The sequence below is a fragment of the Abramis brama genome, assembly GCF_963993115.1.
Source record: "Abramis brama genome assembly, chromosome: 12".
Lineage (NCBI taxonomy): Eukaryota > Metazoa > Chordata > Actinopteri > Cypriniformes > Leuciscidae > Abramis > Abramis brama.
This window is the reverse complement of record NC_139974.1, coordinates 38,488,436-38,509,384: the sequence shown is the minus strand read 5'-3', so window position 1 is coordinate 38,509,384 and position 20,949 is coordinate 38,488,436. Positions and strand designations below refer to the sequence as shown.

General features: G+C 37.0%; 1 protein-coding gene across 1 annotated transcript in view; it reads left to right on the top strand.

The window, feature by feature from the left end:
• The window catches only part of csmd3b (CUB and Sushi multiple domains 3b), a gene marked incomplete at its 5' end in the record, with an annotated part of 449,682 nt that overhangs the window by 226,854 nt on the left and 201,879 nt on the right, over positions 1 to 20,949 (top strand). The window contains 2 exons of the mRNA XM_084131937.1: positions 10,231 to 10,318; positions 12,198 to 12,322. Coding sequence (XP_083988063.1) covers positions 10,231 to 10,318; positions 12,198 to 12,322 — 213 coding nt within the window. The remainder of the gene's footprint in view (positions 1 to 10,230; positions 10,319 to 12,197; positions 12,323 to 20,949) is intronic.

Here is a 20,949-nt window from a genome sequence, read left to right as displayed (position 1 = left end):
AATGTTTTGCAAGGGAATGCAAAGGTTTTGTGACCGAACACAAAGTTTCTCAGGGGGAACGCAGAGGGTTACGCGAGCAAACAGTTTTTTTCAGGGGAATGCAAAAGTTTTGCAAGAAAACGCAAAAAAGCATCGAAATAATTTTTTTCCTCCCATCTCATATTTTTTTCATCACCATGAACCTTTAAGGGCTCCTTATCCATCCGCGCTCATCAGCGTTTGAGTTTACTTTGAAAGCTGTACGAACATGAATGTGCTTGAGACGCAGCGGAACGCGGAAAATAAAGTTTACTCGGGACTTTAGATGTAGTGTTGAAACATTCTGGTGAAAATGTGCTTTCAGAAGTGCAAAACATTTCTCAAACTCATGAGACCATGAGATTTATTTTGCAAATAAAATACAAAAAACTAAATGCTGAAAATTGCTTTCAGTGCAGTTTAGCTTTGAATTTGAAAACTAAAGATACCCGCACACAAACTCTATATTTATAGCGTATTGTGAGACACACCTTCAGGTTGAGGGTCTTTTGTTATATTAATATACTGCAGATCTGGGTATAATGGTTTAAAGTGCTTCTGGCACTGTGTCGTTCATAGATCCCTATTAAAATGACCTTAAACTGAACTCTTCAGGATTACTGCTTACAAGAGAAGTAACTCGCCTCTAATGCTTTTGGAATATGTTTTAAATATGCTTCTGAGAAGAGCCCATCTTGCTTCATTGTTAATGCAACTTGCCTTGTTGCATTCAGAATCTAGTGTTAGAAACCAAATGAGCCTGAGGCGTAACATTTCTGTGTGGAACAAAGTGTGTTCATATTATATAAATGTTGGTTTTCCATGACATCATGCAGTTAATAGAATTAAGATTAAAACTTTGCGGTCCACTAAGCAATCGCTGACCTTTTAGGGGAATTTCAAGTTAATTTGATTGTAACCCTAAACGTACAGTATGGAATAAAACATATAAAACACACACAAACGTGTATACATATTTTAACGTCTCCCTACCAATTTAACATTCTCCTAGGTTACTCTTTTCAACTTTACGGAGCCGCTGCGTAACGGAAATTCACAAAGGCCAGATATTTACCGCCTTGTGTTACTACCAATCAGCGCTGTTTACAGGCAGAAATTGTAATTTTGAGTTCTGAACACTTAAAATTTAATTAGAAAGATTTAATTGCCAATAAGTTAATAAAACACACCAGTTTGAGTTATGATGCCAAAACATGGTGTTTTAAGTAACGGTACATTGCATTTACATTTATTCATTTAGCAGACGCTTAGAACAATAGAAGCAGTTAAACTAACAATAGTGAGTTAAGATAACTTGATTTCTTTATTAACCCTCTGGGGTCTAAGGTGTTTTTGGGGTCCTTGAGATGTTCTGATATGCCCTGACATTTGTGCTTTTTTCAGTTGCTTATAAACATATTAATGGCACAAAAAAAAAAAAATACTCTATTTAGCACAAACAGGGCTACCATAATATGTGAGCAACAAGAATGTACATGTTTGCATTTTTGAGAGAATAATGTTTATGCATGGTTATTGAAAAAAGTAAAAACTAAAGTTTCTGAAATAAGGCCACAAAACACTAAATATGTGTCAATAAGACTTTTGGATGACTAATGGATGTTGTCGCCTAGAGTTTTTTCTTCAAAATGATGTGAAAATCACCCTGCCTTATCATTCACATAACACAATACATTGATTTAAATTTTGCAAAGCACTTTCTGTTTGGAAAGGCAATATTTGAGTGGGCGTCAACGATCCAATGACACCATCATGCATATTTAGTGGTTCGCACCTGAGGAGACAATGGGGCCCGCATACTTAATGAGCCATTCATTCAGGTGTGTCACCTATAGCCACAAGAAAGAATGCAAGAGCAACAGTTGGAAGCATCTCAATTTTTTATTTTTATTTTTCACAAATTGTGCTTGCAAATTGGCCTATAATATCCAAGGAAAACATGTCTAGTAATTGTGCAGTTAATTCTCATACTGTATTTTCAGTTTTGGAATATTTATCCTCTCCCCAAATTTGTCACTAATAAAACACAATAAAAATGATTTAAAGAAAAGGCTTATATTTACCTTTTAATAGTTTGTTTACATCTACCTTGTAAATATATTTTTTATTAAAAAGGTTACAATTACAACAACAATTCAAGTGTAATCTTTCTTTGTAAAAACTAAAGTATACATTTTATCATACATATATCAAAGTTAAGGATTTAATTGATTATTTGATTACTTTATTTTTGACAAAACATACTATATTTAACATATGAGCAAAAATTGGCAAACAAAAGCTTATTTGAGGTGGCAGATATTTTACAGTAAAAATGTATAATCTATCCAAAACTAATCAACGAAATGTTGTCTTTCATATGTCTGTAACATAGGTCTTTCGTTTTTATTATAAGAAATATAAATGTTAATTTGCAGTTTAATACGTTGCTTATACAAATACATTTTATTTCAACATATTTCAGTCGATTTTTACTCAGTATAGCAATACAGTTTGCTAAAAGCAAACATTAGGGTTTACATGTAAGTTGCTCAACATGTGTGTCTGGACCTGCGCCTTTAGTAATGTATCACTCTGTTTAAATAAACTGTCTCATAATCAAAACATCAACTAATATTTGTTACCTAAAATGTGCATTTAATACTATTTCATTATTTCTTTCCTTTTCATTTTTATACATATTTTTTACCTAAAAATATTATTATGGTTATTATGGTAAACTTCATAGAGCACTTGCTTGCTTTTATTTAGTCACGTTCTAAATCTATAAACAGCTCAGCTTAACTGTATTTCATCTTTATTTAAAGTCCATTTAAAAAGATATGTAAAATATCTTAAATCAGCTGTATTTTAAAAAAAAAAGTGCCGTACGAAAGCATAAAAATACCATAAAATGCTTGCAGAGATTTAGGCAACATGCTTACAAGTTCCATACTTGTTTCTCAGAAAAACAATAGCCAGTTATTCTACTTTGAAATGTGCGTTCCGTGTCGGAATGTTTGTTTTTGTTGTGGTCTGTGTGACTCCGCCCACTGCCAATTTAACCAATAGTATTTCGGCACTCTGGGTTGCCAGTTGGCAGAAAACACAGCGTATTGCAGCCATGGAAGCCAGAGATCGGCATATTCGACCCAACCTAAAAAGCCTTGGATAAAAAAACATGAATAAATCAACAGATCAACTTACAGTGTAAAGGCCCGTTCACACCAAAAATGATAACTATAACGAAAACTATATGACCGTCCACATCAACGCACGATATCGTTCTGTTTATTATAAGCTGCAGTTTTGTCGTCTGCCGCTTTAAACGCTCGAGCTCGTTACATGCGGGTGGATTCTGATTGGCTGTCGATGTTTTTATCGTTCATCATCTGGAAAAAATGGTTCTGAAAGTGATTCCAATGATATTGTTCTCTGAGCCGTTATTAGTAGTTGTGGTGTGGACTCTACCACAACTATATCTTTATCGTTATAGTCATCGTCCTTGGTGTGAACATGCCATGACTTAATGTCAATTGCAAATGTCATGTCCTCAATCTGGCAACGCGCGTGAGTGTCGAGTCTGAGGAGGAGGGGGAAACAACTCTCTCTAACCCATTTCTATCTCTAGCTGTCAATATTACATACTGCACCTTTAAGTATTAGCTTTCAATTTTCAGTAATACTCCAGAACTGCAAAGTGGAGTGGAGTTTTTTTTTGTAAAAGAATATTAAAGGTATAGTGGAGGATTTTTTACTTCCGGGTGGATCACCTATACTATTGGTCCTCCTAATTGTCAATCATTCTGGTGAATCAATCAAACTTATTCAAAAAGTGGAGAGGGCGGGTCTTATCTGAAATTCGGAAAGATCCTCCACTATACCTTTAACTTATTCATTCATTCCTTGTAAATTTGCGTAGATGTATTTCTATTTTCTCTTAAGGCTGATCTTTATAGTGTTTAAGTAATGAATTATGACGGCCCATATAATTGGTTTCAACATATTGATTGTTTGCACCAGGTATATCTATGTTTTACAGTCAAACCAGCTGGTATATTACTTTTTTTGGCTACATGGGAACACATTTTGTCAATAATTTGGCATGACACCATGGATGCACATTGATCATGGAGTAAGTGAGTGCATGTGACTGCATGCTTGTTTGCTTGCTCACCCTGCTTATGTGTCCACCTGAACGCCCCATATTTCCCCACGCATGCTGGCGATGTCCAAGAAAGGGCATGAAGCATTGAGTATTTATATAAAGCTATGTTTTTATATGTGATTTGTTTGTGCATTGGCCACATGAATCAATTAAAAAATAAAATGCGATCTGCACATAAGTGTTTGGTCAGAATTACGCCTCCTTATTCAAAAAACACTTTTTCTTGTGCAAGGTAAGGGATGTGATTCTGGCGATGTCATTTTTCTGTATGCCAGTCATTTCCTATCACAGAGTAAAGAGAGATTAGCTAGGGATGTGTGTGTGTTTTGAATCTATGCATGTTTGGTTGAATGTGTGAGAAACAGTGTCAAAGGAGTGTTTCATCAACTGTGTGTGTGTGTGTGTGTATGTATTTGTCTGTGTGAATTAGAGGGATGCGGAGAAAGAGAGGCAGAGGGTAAGTTTGAGGGAATGAGAATAACAGGTCTCACAGAGAGTTCTGCCTCTCTGACTCTTGATTGAGCTCTAAAAGCCCTGCGGGTTTCATACTCCACTAGCCTTGAATGTGAGAAAAAAGGCAACTTTTCTAAACATAGCAGAGGAATCATTCTAAAGGATGACCTGGGAAAGAAGTGGCCTAAAATAACCCCAAACTTCCAGCAGAAAGGCCTGAATTCTCCCAGGCTGATGGATGGAGAAAACTGCAACATGATGCTTACGCTCAGAGCCCGTTAGAAGAGAACAGCAAGTTAAACGCCAACACAGTCCCCTGACCTCAACACGTTCTGATTTATTTCTTTATTTTCACACGGCCAGTTGGGTCCTATTAGTTTTCTTCAACAAAATGATGCGGCTGTCAACCGACTGTGTTTTGATATATGAAATATTAGGGAAAATATTTCTTATTTATGTTTATTTTATGGCTGTCACTTTACGTTCGAAAATCGATTGCACAATCGATCGGACCAACCAACACAAGTTTAGAAAACGAAAATAGGGAATCGATTTTAACGGCCTTCTCTCGGAGCGCGTCCAGCTCGTCACGATACGCCCGCAGCGAAAGCAACTGACAAACACTCATAACAGCAAATTATACTTATGCATAATGTGTCTCTTTTTACAACAAACATGTGAATTCTGCCGGTATTCAGACAGTCTCATGCATACAGATACAGATTCGGGCTACGGTCTACAATTGCCTACGTAGGCGAAATTTGCTTGACTTTTCTAATCGTGAACACAGCCATGTTGAAGACTGCAGTGATGTTTTTCACTGATGTTATGGCAGTCCACGCTTATTGTTTTTCGAGAATGTTGCACTCCTGTTTGTCATTGTGCACAAAACTTCACGCTAATAAATCATCAGAAATATTGCTGACTTGTGCGCGTCTCAAGCTCCCTCTTCACTTTCGTCCTAATGCCTGTTAGTTGTCCGTGGATTTGCCTATATTTGGCGTTTAAAATGGAAACGTCTTTAGACATGGAAAATCGATTTTACAATCGATTCAATGAACACTTATGTCTCAAAAATCGAACAGGATTTTTTCACAAAAGTGACAGCCCTAGTTTATTTATGTATAGGTTTATTAATATCTTGAATTTGCTTTTAGTTTTTCCTTTTATTTTAATTTGTGTTTCATCTTTAGTAATTTTGTCATTTTATTATTTTCTTTTTTTAAAATATTGCTATTTAGGTTATTTTTTTATTTCAGTTTTAGTATTTTTTTCAGTTGCTCAACTAAGTTTTTCAACTAATTTTTATTTTATTTTATTTTATTTTATTTTATTTTATTTTATTTTATTTTATTTTATTTTATTTTATTTTTCAATTAACATAAATGTTTTTAATAGTTTTAGTTTTGGTTAAGGATAATAACCCTGTTTGGGGAGAAACTAGTTCAGTTAGTAGCGTCACTATTTTGAGTTATATTTATCAGTAGCTCAGCGTCTGTGTATTTAATCTGCAGTTGTGATATTTTCAAAATACTTTAGCTTTTAAATTACACTGCATCTGTAAATGTAAAAAAAAAAAAAAAGCTTTTCTTTATCATTATTTTCCTTCTGACTGAGAGGCTTAATCACAAAGGTCGACTGAACAATACAATATAACAAGATATATTTCTAAAGCGAATAGTTACATGCACTTTTACTTTTAGCCCTTTTCAGTTCATAGAGAGTTCATTATGTTCAGTTATAGCTGAAGAGGTTTCAACAAATTTCATCACTGAAGGTAAAGGAATTACATCAGACTATAACTGGTCACAGATTCAATCAGAAGAATAAATGATCCTGCAGAAATCATGACTAATTGAGATTGAAAAAAAAAAGAAAATTGAGAAAATCACGAGGCGTTTTCACGAGGGAGACGAGAGCGAATTATCTGGCTACAAAGACTACAGAGTCTGTAATTTTAGGCATTTTAAACACATTTTAAGTGTTTTTTATTAACACAGGCTCACATCCAAAAGCAGGGCTGAATTTGATCAAGCTTTCTCCAAAAGGCATACGGTCAAGATATCAGTCCACCCGTCAAAAGACCCGTGTGCCGCTGAAGGCCTCATTACACCGCAAATATGCACAACATTGACACTTTTGTAGACAAAATTACTATAAACTGTCCCCAAAAGTACTTTTTCTTCAATATCTAAAGATATCCAAATAATGTCTTAATTGTTTTTCTTGAAATTTTGAAGGCATTACGATTACAGTTAGGATCTGAGTTATAATTATCCTAATTTACTGTATGTACACACATATGTAATGTCCATATATGGTAATGCTCATCCATGGATTGTTTTTGTACATTTTATTACTTGCATAAGCGGCATGAACTGAACTTTAATATGTTCAACTATTAGAATTTGTTTTAGGGTAAAAATACGTCGCTGTCGGGCAGAAACGTCATATGTCCAAAACCGTGGAAAAAACACTGCACTTTTTATTGGTATTGCTAGTATTTATATGGTATATGGTATTTATATATTTATACTTTATATATGGTCAGACACTTTCATGTGTCATTACAGTATTAACATACCAAAATCAAGCCCAATTGGAGTTTTTTGACCAGCAAATATGTGTTAGTTTGAGGATTTGCAAAACCCACTGACAGATGTAAAAGCTGTCCAATATGATTTATGGAAAATAAAATAAAAAAGACACAATATGGAGATACGAGGTTTTCCCCCGACAGAGATGATATGCACTGCTCGATTGTCAACTCAACTGACCGGGATTCAACAACAAGCTATACAGGCTTTAATGTAATTGTTCTTTCAGAATAAGAGGGAAAATATAATTTTGTGTCATCTTTCACATACAAGCCGAGCACCATCCAGTGCACTTGTAGAGCTCGAAGCATCACAGTGTTTGCTAGCTTCACAAGCACCTAAATCCCACGCATGTCTGCAAATACACCATGCACACATGTGCAGAGACAACAATGCTTTTTTTTAACATATTCACACTACTCCTACACTCAGTGATCGTCACTGAATGTTGTTTTGAATCAAACATGCAAACTTTTTTTTCCTTGATATTCAGGGTTGATTTTTCTTGTTTCTTTGTGGCCATTATTTGAATGGATGAGTTGAGTGGTGAATGAAAAAATGAGTGAAAGGATAGATAGATATAGAGTGATTATACCTATTATCCACATATTACAGACATTCATCAGAAACTGTCTGTTTTTGTGTGTCTTAACTCAGACCATGTTCATTTCTTCATGTGTAGTTTTTGTTATTTGCTGTTGTCTCCACCGATATGAGTCCACATTCATCACATCCTGGAGATTTCCATTCAAGTTAATCTCTGGCAAGTCGAGATGGTTTCCCTTATCTTTTTTTAACTGAGGTAAATAACCAATTTTTGAAGCAAGGCAGCTGGATATTATAGGCACCGTGTGAACGCATTAATGGAGAAATCATGCCATGTAGACATTGTGTATGTAATATTTTATATTGAATTGTTAGACTTTATAGACATACACAAAAGTGAGGTAGTTAACATGAAATACTTTTGGGAAGTCACGTAGTTTGACATGCTATACCATAATTATTTTTATGCATTCAATTTATTTACATATTATCTTAAAATCTTGGTTAAAGTCCATGGACTTTGCATGTCAATTGTCAGGTAAAGTGGGAGTTGCTTTGAAGTAGTACGCATGGATTAATGGCATGGATATTAATGGTTATTAACTTAATCACAGAGTGGGCTGAGTACATCAATGTTCAAAGCTCTGCAAAATACAGGAAAATCACATTTTGCTTTTGATGTTAGTCACAGTTTCACCCGTGCTTTGAGAAAATCAACCTTTGTATTGGTTTGACATTTGCATATGCTCCATTTTCCCATTGCACCTTTCCAGAACTTTTAATAGTTAATGAAGAGGCCAGATTGAATCTGTAAAAAGCATGACAATGGATACTTGGAAGAAAAGCAGGTTGACCTAACCGACAACCTGTGCAGAAAAACACATAGACGTTTCATGATGTTCTAGCAGCTCTGACGTGAATTGCCTCTTTAAATGAGACTAATTTCCAAGTTGCTTGGATGAATAAAGAACAATCTATCAGTTTTTCTTCCATTTATAATTTGCAAGACATTGTTTTTCCTCATTTGTTTTTCTTGTTCTTTTCCTCAGAATCACTCAGTTATCATGTTTAAACCTCATGTATAATGTTGCATTGTCTCATCTCTCCATTTGTATCTTGTGCTTTTCATTACCTTTAACCTGTGGGATGAATCCACTAAACACTTGCAGCACTTAAGCATGCAATATTTCAGCAGAAAAAGCTAGAATAGCACTGTCATGAGTATTTAAATTAGGTCATTGAAATTGTTTCATAATTTGCATTATGTAGTAAATTGCGGTTAAAACGATGAGAACAGCGTGTGGAATAAGTTCCTCCATCATCCTTCATTCTTAGTGAATTCCTCCTCTTGTGTCATGTCCACATTTCCATCATTCAATCACAAGCCATTTCTGGAGAGACATCTTGAGCCTCATTTAAAGGGAATTGCAAGTCTGAGTCAGTGAACACACATTAGAGGAAGCCACTGTTCCTCATTAGATTGTCTTAGGAATTAAAAGTTTTAGGGACAGTTAAACAAATGCAAAGACATCCACTTTAGAAAGTAATGATATGTACAGCTACTAAGACTGGTCCAAAAACAAATCAAGTGCATTTGCACTGGAAAGTCATTTGAGCTTCTTTAATATGGTCAGGACGCATAAAAAGTGAGTGTCTTCAATACAGTGGGAGTCATTTTCATTTTACAGTGCTGTGCTTGTGTGCATGCTGATGATAGTGAGCATTTCTGCATTATGTTGAGACCTCTCTTTGTTCTATTCTGCATATTTTGACTGCATGGTTAAATGAAATATTAATTGTGCATTAATTGCATCACCCCATAGACGTACAGTACAAGTGTGTATGTGCGTGGAAAGGGCTGCATTTGAAGTCAGGTTCACTCGGTTGGAAAATGAGAGGTGACATGGTCCTCTCAACCTCAGATAGAAAGACTAGTCACATGGCCCATGCCAACAACCAACTCGAACCTCAGTCTGTTTTACATTAGATCACGCAAAACAAAGAATTTATAATAGCTTAAATCAATAACATTGATCCATTAAATAAACGTGTATGTCCTTTAGTCAGCGTTTTTTTGTGTTTTTTTTCTGACATAGTGTTCGAATATAATCTCTATTAATACTACTGATAATAAAGTGTGCCCTCAATTTAACATGAAAAGCTGCTAATACGATCTGGGATTTAGTCAGTATCTCCACTTTCAATGATGTAGTCACACTCTTACAAAGCGACGACTGCACTGAGACACATTAGTGGGGATGTGTTAGCGGTTATCAATTAGATGATTCCAGGGTGTGTGTGCGTTGTGTGTTTGAGTCTGTGTTCACATGTAAGCTCCACCTCCTCTTCAAATCGTTCTGTGAAGCCGTTTGCATGAGGCTTGCATGACGAAAATGCAGTTTATCCGTATGTATGTGTCTAATGGCTAACTGTGCTCTGAATTTGCAGTAAACGAAGGAGGAATCAAACAGGCCTCTAACTCCTGTCCAGACCCGGGGGAACCTGAAAATGGCAAGCGCATTGGCAACGACTTTAGGTAATCACTCTTAGGTGCTGTGTGTCCCAATGAAGACTTCGCTGGAAGGTATCTGGTTATCCCCGCATTCTCCACCAAGACTGCTAGCATTGGATGCTGATAATTATATTCTGATGGATCATTCGAGGCGTTCTGAAGTTCCCTAATGGCCCCGATATACTTCAAGCGAATTCGGAGAACAAACTTGTGTGACGTAATTTCGATCAAAATCAGGCCAAAACGAAGTCCGTTTGTTTCAGGAGTTCGGAAGCAAACTTTCCAGAAAAGTTCACTCTGCCTGGTCGAACTACCATTGGTCCTTGGTGATTACGTAATAGGGAGGTGTGGCTCTGAGGCTCCACCCCCTTTGACCATGTCGTTTCTTCTCTAATCCGTCGTGGTCAAACGTCTACAAGTAAAATCATGAACACAATGGAGAGCCGCTTTAAATTACGACATAATTCTGATAGAGACACTGTTTTTTATGTTTAATACTCTAAAGCTGCTTGCTTTAAAGCAATCTATTGTATAAAGTGCTGGATAAAAAAAGTGACTTGACTGGAGTGCTGAATTGCAGAGCTAATGTAAATATATCCACATCGCTATGATCAGATGCTTTCTTAACTGTTGTTTTCTCAGCACTGTCATTTTCTTTAAATGTTTATCTTGTTATTGAAAGGAAAATGCGCAGCACATATTTACATCTTCATCTAAATGGCGTTGGGATGCTCGCTAACATTATACCCTTGCTCACGTATTTCAAACTTCTTTATACCCCTAAGCAAAGTATGAAAAATAACTTTGCGGTGAGTATATCGGGGCCTTAATATTCGCCATCTTACATGGTAACACATTACTGTAATATTGCTGCAGTGTTCGTCTTGTTGCTTTGCAGATTTTTTTATACATTGTAATGGCCTTAAGGTTATATGCAGATAAGATCATTTCAACTCAAATAAATTTTTCATGTCCACATATTTATTTATTGGATGAGTAGTTGTGTAATAACTAGGGTAATGCACAGTCAGCCCTTACATATACATTTTTTTCAAGGAAAGAAGAAAACTGTATTATGGATACAGCGCTACACTGAGGCCTGTCATTAATATTGTAGCATCTGAATATCTTACAGTAGTGTCCTCTGTTTAGCACTCCCGGAGCATATAAATCATGTTCTCCAATCCAGACCCTTGCAAGACTTTCCCAATGTCAAGCTAATACCAGCTCCACAGGGAAGCTGACCATATGTGAATTAAGACACTAATTAGGGCTAGCCGATTCAAATTGCGACACTGACGTTATTCCAGGTTTTTGTGTAACATGGCTTGGATTGCAGAAAACCCAGTGAATGCATTTCATGTTTGGATGCAGAGGTTTTTACGAACAACCGTTTGTGGTTTCCTCAAATGAAAGTACATGTAAGGCCAGTGTCGGAGTTTGCTGAGTGGATTTATTGAGATCTGTCCAACCCCAGATTGAAGGAAGCATTGAAGAAATGGAGAAAGCTTCAAACTAGAGTTTTATAGAGTATCAAGGCGCACCACAGTTTTGACTGCAAGGATAAGACGTTCTTTTGATATGTTTTCATTTATTTATCCCTCTCTTGTGCATATTGCACTACTTTCCTCTCTAACTTTGCGTTTGTATGTTGTGTGCTTGCATAGAGCTGAGAGTATATGGCATATTTTATATGAAATATAATTTTTTTCTTCGAAAGATGCACAGTATTTTTCCGTGCTGTCTTGGGTGAATGACTGGTACACAGCATTATATATAACCCAACTTTAAGCTCTCATGGCCTTATTTTCATGTGCATCTTTCACCCTGATCATTGAGTCATGCTAATGGACTTGTGTTGGATCTGATTTGTTTATCATTCTGTTCATATGGATCCCCACAGTATCGGTTCGACAGCCCAGTTCACCTGTGATGAAGATCACGTTCTTCAGGGCTCCAAGAGCATCACGTGTCAGAGAGTGGCGGAGGTGTTCGCCGCGTGGACTGACCATAGACCTGCCTGTAGAGGTGAGTCTGTCACTTGCTAACCACACTGAACATCTGTATATGTTTCTGTTCAAATTCAAGATTAATGTTATGGGTGAGTTCACACTTGGCAGGTTTGATCTCAAAGTCAAAGTTCTCAAAGTTCTCCAGAGTAAAGGGGTCGTGACAGGGATATTTTATTACTTTAAAGTGTTCCTTGAGGTTTTTGGACAAAAAATTTATATATGCGGAAACAATATTATTTTCAGGTTTCAGCTGCTTTATGGCTTGTCAGTAAATGGCCACTGTTCCGATTGGTTAACGTAATTGTGTGGGGGGAACGTATCAATGCCCACTCACAAGTGTTTTGAAAACATTATCTATAAAAACACTTTTAAAACAATGCATTTTCATACATTCTTTACTTACAGTCTCAGATCTAATAGAGTTCACTGTAACCCCGAATAAGTTGGCAAAAAAAAAAAAAAAAAATGAAGTTAAGAAATTCAAAGTTGAATTAAGCAGAACTGGCAGATTTTTATTTCGTACTCTGACATTTTAATTGCTCTTTATTTGAAATATTTGACTAAGCTAGTTCATACATTTAACTTAAAATGATCATGTAATCTCAACTTAAATATTTTTAGAAGTGGAAACTTGGCTAGAAACTCTTCTAAATGAGTATAGCAAAACATTAAACGCTACTAAATCTACTTCTTAACATTAATTCTGCACAAAATACGTTATATAATACTTAATTTTAGCATTTTATTTCCCTTTCGAGTGTCATGGCAAAGCATGCTGGGAAATGGAAATCCCAGCCTGGTTTCAGTTCAGTTTAAATTAGTCAAAATTAAAAGAAAGAAGTTCATAAAACTCAAAACAATTAAACAATTCAGATTACTTAAAATCTATCAGTTTTGCGAACTCAAAAGAAAAAGAAAGTTCTAAATACTCATAAAAGTTAATTTGATTGAAATAATTTGCTAAGTTTACCCTACTCAAACCAATTAATTATTTTGAGTGTTAGGGTTTACAGTGTTGGCTACTTAATCTTTCATTAAAAGCTTATTTGCGAACTCTTCTTTGCACCCGGCCTCATTTACGAAAACAATCTGCAGTCAAATGCTCCGAACAAACATATAATGTCATTAATGTCATTAACGGGATATTTCAGATGAATGAAAAGATGAATGTGTATTTAAATTGGGTCATGTAGTAGAAATGTGAAATTATTTTAGAAGTTGATGGCGGCTTGACTGAGAAAAGCCAGAAAATGTATTTTTGGCTCATGTGGATGAAAGACAACAACTCCCAGAATGCACTTGCTTCGCTGCCCTACGAGGCCACTCCCAAGCCACGCCTACCGGTTACAGAGGGCAGTATCGGAAGAAATGATACAACTAGGCTACTAGTCGACTCGAAACTGAAAAGACGGCGTTTTATCGTGAGATCCCCCTATGGACAGGTTGAAAACATGAGTCTCTCGCCTCTGGACAAAAATGCCTCCGACGTCACAAAATGACGATTTTTGCGCCATCTGAGGGGGTTTTTTCCAGACACACAATACAGAAATCTCTCGTCTCAGGGGGACATGAGGGAGGGAAGCACGGTCATTCAAAAATACTACCGGGTTACTTAATGCTAATCAGTGAAGTATCCCTTTATATAATGCCAAGATGCCATTAAAAATAAACCATACACTTGTTATTGACGCTTCTGAAGTCTGTACAGCGATGCAAACGAGCATTTTAAACAGGACACATCAAAGGAAATTTCTTTTCTCCTTCCATTTGTTCTGTTATCATGTGTGAGGAGTACGTCAGAAACTGAACGCTCATCTGTATACTGTATACTGTGGGTGGGGCCTATACGTCGTACAATATAATCCATATCGGTTTGAAAAGAGGTTGAGTAAATTATTTTTGGGTGAACTATCCCTTTAAGATTAAACCTGCACAGTCTTTATAGGTTGTCAAGTCTTATTTCAGCATTATGAATTTGGGTCAGCCATCGAGAAGAGACGTTTGGTCTGAATACTTAGTAGGATTAATTATAGCTAGAAGGGGTAGGTTAGAAGGAGTAATATTAATTAATTTTAGGAGTGTTTGCAGTTGTCTGGTGACAAGCTTACTAATCAACTTATTTATTTTTTACACTGGATCTGATAGTATTGCCATGGCAACTAAAATTCAGAGCAGAATTTACATGCCGGCAGTGATTTCTAGCTTTTCACAGCCTTAATGGCTTTAAGTGTCAGTCAGCTGCCCTGGGCAAACAAACAGGAATTGGACTTTCTCCATCATACTGGAGGACACTTTAATTATAGCTCAAACTGAAGTGGAGTGACACTTTCATCAGCATTTAGAGATCATGGGCTGTTTCGCTTTTTTATTTCTATTACTTTCTTATTTTAAACACTTGTTATTAATTAAGCAAGCTCAACAGTCATTCATTAATTGATTCTCGTCTCCGTTTTAAGTGTTTATTTAAAACAAGAAAATCTTGCTCTCATTGTAGTCTCCTGTCTGTTAGTTAGCAGCTTGCATGGTCTTTTAACAGCAGAAGTGACTAAAATCCCAGTCGCACAGGGGTGGGAACGTTGTAAAACTGTGGCGCTATTAGCACAAATGATGTGTTTCCATGCAGTGTGATTTACATAATTTCCTTTTATGAATATTATCATGCATTTGCCTGCATTGTTTTCACCAGTGGCTTTGTCGAGCTACAGAATTACGATGCATGTAAAATTATAATTATTTTAAACCACAACATTCATAAATTACTTTTACTGACAAAGTAATGTATGCATGTCTTTAAATTAAAGCATAAACTGGACAATAAGGGCAATATTAAGATGTCAAATGGTCACGTTACTATGTCCCCCGCCTATGTATTTAATTATATTACTGTAGCTTTTTTTTCCCCAGTGACCAATTGCTCTTAAAACCCGTGGCATGGGTTTGTATTGTTCACTGTGACAGCTGTGGACAGCCGCTAATGAAAGGGTTTGCATGTTCTTGTGGTGCCATTTTTCTCCAGTTCCAGAGCACATTAGGATTTGTGGCCCAGGCTATTGGCTCAAAAACTTCTGTCTGGAACAGAGAGTACCTATGAGCAAAAAGCTCTGCCAAGCAACCGCCATTGACATGAAAGTGAATGCTAATATACTCTGCAGGTATTATAGACCTCCTAGACAGTGCGACCCCAAGTGGCTAGCTAGCGAAATTACTGGTGATAGAGTTTGTCTTAGCAGTTCATTTTTGTGCTTGTTTATTAGCGGATAGAAAAAGACAGAGAATTTACTGGGCACAGGTGGCGCTTGCTAAGGCAATTGCTTGCGAATGATGTTTAGTTATCCTTGACTTTTGAAATAAGACAAGGCAATTGGTGTTGATGTAGAAGGACGAGCAGCTTTAAAGTAGGTGATGTTGTTTCTAAGATGGACTATTAATGCGTGTTTGGATGTTTTGTGGCTTTAAGGCCGCGGAATGCAGGAAAATAAAGGTGTGGAACCGTGTTCGAGGTTTAATGATGTAATTGATCATTCTGGGTGGCAATTGTTTTTTTGTTCAGCCTGTTCCAATGTCTTGGAGTCTCCTAATCTTTATGCTTGCTGCTGACTTGGCCCATTTTCCCAGTAGAGGTCGGCTTCAGTGTCAAGAAGTGTAAAACTGCAAATAGGGCTGAACATACAAGGGATGCATAAAGAAGGATATTTTATTTGGGTGATATAGGCAGTTATCTTGATACTTAGACCTAAAAGCTTATCCGAATGCCAAACCCCTGTTGGAAAGCACCGGCAATGTTCTTGATTAAATGATCCGATAATGCAAGAATCACAGCAGGCAGTCGGGCTAATGTACTTTTAAACCAAAGAGGAAGCAAAAGAAGGTCAACTTAATTTTGAATAAACTGTGTAAAACTTTCTACAACAGTTTATCCGGTCCTTGACTTTCTGTGACTTTGCGGCATATAGGATTCAACAGCATGGTGTGGATTGTGACTCTTTCCGCAGGTTACATAGTTATGCCAGTAGGTGGCGACAAGTGGCTTTTCTTTATAAATTAATTGCTGAGACATTCATTCAACCAATTCGTTTATTAACAGGAGCAGAACGTTCTGCGTCAAAAATTGCATACTTTTTGAGTAGGTTCTTTTGAATAATTCATTATTTTGCAGCTGTATGAATGCGTATAGTATGAATGAATACTACTTGCGTGATGTCGTCATTGTTATGTGACCTTCCAGCATCACTGACATTAACAAATCCTCTCTCGTGGCCTCATGGGATAGTAAAGCGTTAATCTTTGTTGGCAGACCACAAATAGACAGAGTAACTGCAATATTGTATCTAAAATGGTAGTTAGCGAATATTAACTACTTATTTTTTATTTAAAAAAAGAGAATTGCACAATGGCTTGTGTGGTATTGCTTAAATTCACCTTTCTATACAGCGTGTACAATGGAAATTCAGATATCTGAATCTGTATCCTTTGTTTTTCTTTCTTTTTTACCTTTGGCTTCCCTTGTAAACAAATGTCAGTCTTGCATTCTTGTCGTTGTTTTGTGAAGGTGGGATAAAAAGTGACAGGTTATCGTTGGCCAAGTAATGAATTGTTTGCTCATCCTGCCCTTTAATTTTATAGATAATTTCTCTCTGGCTGCTTTGCTACAGGCGAGAGAACCGAGCCAAGGCCGTTCATTTAGCAGGCCGTAATTGAGCTGTCAGGGAAGGCACAAGCATGCGCAGATATACGTCATTGTGAGAACTGATGTAGGTTTCTGGACCGCTTCCCTGAGCTCTTAAATCGCCAGCTTGTCCATAAGTCGTTGTCGCCGGTGTGTAAGAACAGTCCGGCAACACTGAGACGCAGGGATGGGAATAACAGCTGGGATGGACAACAGTTGTATGCACTGCATCAAGTGTTGTAGCTCTTAGTATCACAGAAAAGTGGGAACGTGGGAAGAAAAGAAAAGTGGGAAGGACTGAGAGACATTATCAGTGAGATAGCATGATGGAGAGAGAGAGACACACAGAGGGTAAAACAAATAGTAGAAGTGTGTACTGCCTTTATAAAGAACACGAAGACTCAAAGCACTCAGCATGTTTGTTGATGAGATCTTTGAGGACAGAGAAGACGAGGCAAAAAGATGCAGTGTGGTGCAAATTGTTCCTGAACTGTTTAAATGTTGGCTGTCTGTAAGATTTTTTTAATGGCTTTGAAGTCACCAAAGCTCTGATAGCAAAGCTGAATTTTAAACAGCAATGACATATCGTGTTATATCAATATTGAAAACAGTTGAGCTGCTTAATATTTTTGTGGAAACTGTGATACATTTTTTTCAGAATCATTTGATAAATAGAAAATCTAAAAGAACAACATCTATTAGAAATTTTGTAACACTCTTTCCTGCCACAGTCCCTTTTAATCAATTTAATGTATCCTTGCTGTATATAAGTAGTAATTTCATTACATTTAATTAATCTATCTCTCCCCCTGTAGTCAATAATTGTATCCCTTAAAAATCACCTTGGAAAAAAAATTATTCTTGCCTTAAAATAGCTTGAATGTAGCTCTACACCCATTTAGTATACGCGGTTCTATGAATATGCAAATGAGCCCCGCCTCCACTCACTCACTCAGCTCAGAGATCCACTGGTTGACGATCACACGTTGATCTGATTGGTTATAAGGTAGTTTGTGACGTCAGAAACACCAGCGATTTCAAAGCGTGTTTTTGAGACTGTCTTTGGTTCACTGCAGTTTTAAGGAGAAAATACTCAGCAATGGTGTCGACTTATGAATTTGCACATGGTTTGTCTTAAAGCATATTAAAAACACCACATAGACACATAAACAACATTAAAAAACTTGGTTTTCACCACAGATGGACTTTAAAATCTTGTACATGTTCAGTTAAATACTAAAATCGCACAAGATGGTCAAAATCGTTTATTTGATCTGGTACATTTTGCACATTTATTGTTAAACAAAAGATCTTTGTAGATTAAAGTAGATGCAATTTATATCATAGTAAAATAGACTCAAATTAACGCTACATAAATTCAATATTAAACAAAAACTGTGCTCTCTGCTGTAAGAGAGAAAGAGTAAATGTGTTGCAACAAATAACTGGTATCCAGGGACAGAAATCATCCTGTGATGCTCAAGTAAGTTGCTAGCTGTGTCAGATTTGTGTTAAGGAGTGCCTGCAGTTTTCTGGACAGCTGCCGTCGTCATCGGGGGGTCCGTGTGTTCAGAGAACATGACCACCAACTGCGCAGGCCTACCAAAACCTCCATCCCCATCAGTGTTATCCACTCCAGAGCACACTCAGTATGGGTGAGAAGTGTGTTTCTGCAGGTGCCCACTCTTACACACACACACACACATGCGTGGCGCTTGACTCTCAGCAGGTCTATAACCTTTAGCTCTCGACTAAATCACTACATTCATGTCACTTGGGTGCCTGTTTGTTCCTGCAGCTACAGGCTGCACAAACTAATTGAGAAGATGCGAAATGAAATCATGCAGAAAATTGCCTAGATCCATATATATATATACAGTATATTGTTTTTGCCACCCCAGGGGTATGTCGAGTTAATCATAGATTTCAGTTTATCCATTTAGTGGACCTGACACCTGACAATCCTCCCACTCCCTTTCATTTTGGGGGATTTTAAAAACTATATAGTGATTAAACAGGTGAATTTGAGGTAATTGTAAAGCCTTGCTAGAACAAACCTCTTAGCATCGTTACAGGACTTTGCAACTGGTGGGTCGTGTTTTCTGAGAGGGGTCATTGACAGCAGGAAAAAACAATGTTAAATGCAATTAATACAATGAACCAAACTTAGCACAATTATTTCATGCTGTTGAGAGCCATAGTTTTTCACAGCAAAATATGATATAATAAGTTTATTTAATATTATGCTGAAAAAAATTTATTTAGTAGACAATTGTTTGGTCTAGAAAATATCTAGAAAAATCTAGGGGGAATAAGGTGGGGAGAAAAACGTTATTATAATGTTATGCATTATTTTGTTCATACTCTTTTTTTTTTTTTCTTTTTTTTTTGGGCAGAGAAAATATATGAGAGAATGTGACTCAGACTGCATTGAATAAGAGATCACTTTCAGCAGGGATAAATATGATTTGTGCCAACCACAATGTTTTCAGTGCCGTGAATTATTGGCTGTCGAGAGCATGAAGCCATTGAGATTCAATTTTGTACGATGAACACTTTTGGTACTTGATGGACCACTCGTTGTCCAAAGTGAAATCTGGGTTTTCATGATTGAATGCCTAAAACACACTATTTTTCCCATATTCTCCATTCCTTCAGCTCTTCTCTATGAAGCCCCTCCTACTGAAAAGCACACTGTGCTCTGATTGGTCGGATGGAGCAGTGTGTTGTGATTGGTCAAGCGCTTTGAGCGTGTTTGGGAAATGTCCCGCCCCTTACCACCTTTCAACACACTACTAACTAACTCAACCAGGCCCCGCCCCTTTATTTTGCGTATTAATTATTTAAATGAGGAATATTGTGACATGTTCGTTACCGGAAGAAAACTCAAGACTACAATGGAGGCGTTTCAGGGAGTTCAGAAACACTGACACTGATATAGAGAAAACTCCCGCTGGAGGGACTTTGTGTTTTGTAACTTTGCAGAGCTTTTTCATGCTCAAACAGCAACATTACACACTAAAGAAAGATGAAAATGTGAAAAAGCACAATAGGAGTCCTTTAATAAACACAACACACTGCCCTCTGCTCTCACTGGCAGCACATAGGTTTATTGGTACAGTAGGCTATTCTTCTCTTATGACTGTTGATTGACGCAAACACCTCATCATTTCAAGCTAAAGTTTATCCCGGATGCCAGACTGGAGAAGGCTTGTCACAGGATACTTCTCTAATTAGGAGCTCCTTGACGAGAGCATGACTTTCAGAGGGAAAAGTATGCTTTTGGGCCTGAAGGAGCCTCATGGTTCCCCGTGCTTGCCTGAGATAATGAGTTATTCATTTTCAAAAGCAATCAAGATGTCAGGAGCTGATAGTGAAACCTGTTGCCGTTGGAGATAATGCCTCCTTGTCTTTTCATCAAAGCCCTGTCACTTTGACATCAAGCATGATAAATGCGGCAAAAATACAAGAGGCTGGATTTGAGAAGGCGTAAACCCGTAGTTGTCAATTTTTAAGATATGACTGTCACCGGCTTTGGGAGAGAAACACCAGAGCGTGTCTACTTAGCAAATTATAACTGACATTTCTATATTAAGATGACGAATCAGACCCAAGTGTGTTTGGCTAAGCCTGCTTCAAATTAACTCGTTTAGCCGGCATGAAGTTAGTCATCTGAGGATTTGATTGGATTGCTAATCGTTGACAAATTAAGACGGTCATGGATGACTGGTGGAGGCTTGTGGCTTATATTCCAATATGAGCCATGCAAATCCCGCAAAAAAACATTTCGAGCGCTAAGTGAAACTCAATCCCTCGAGATGGCAGGGTCGCATTTTTTTTCTAATTATCAAATCAATAGTAGAAAACATTAAGTGAAGGCTGACCACTGCTCAAACCAATTGAGACTTGAGATCTGATTTGAGACTTTCACATTCTTTTGAAGGGAAACAGCACATTCCTGTTTTTTTTTTGTTGTT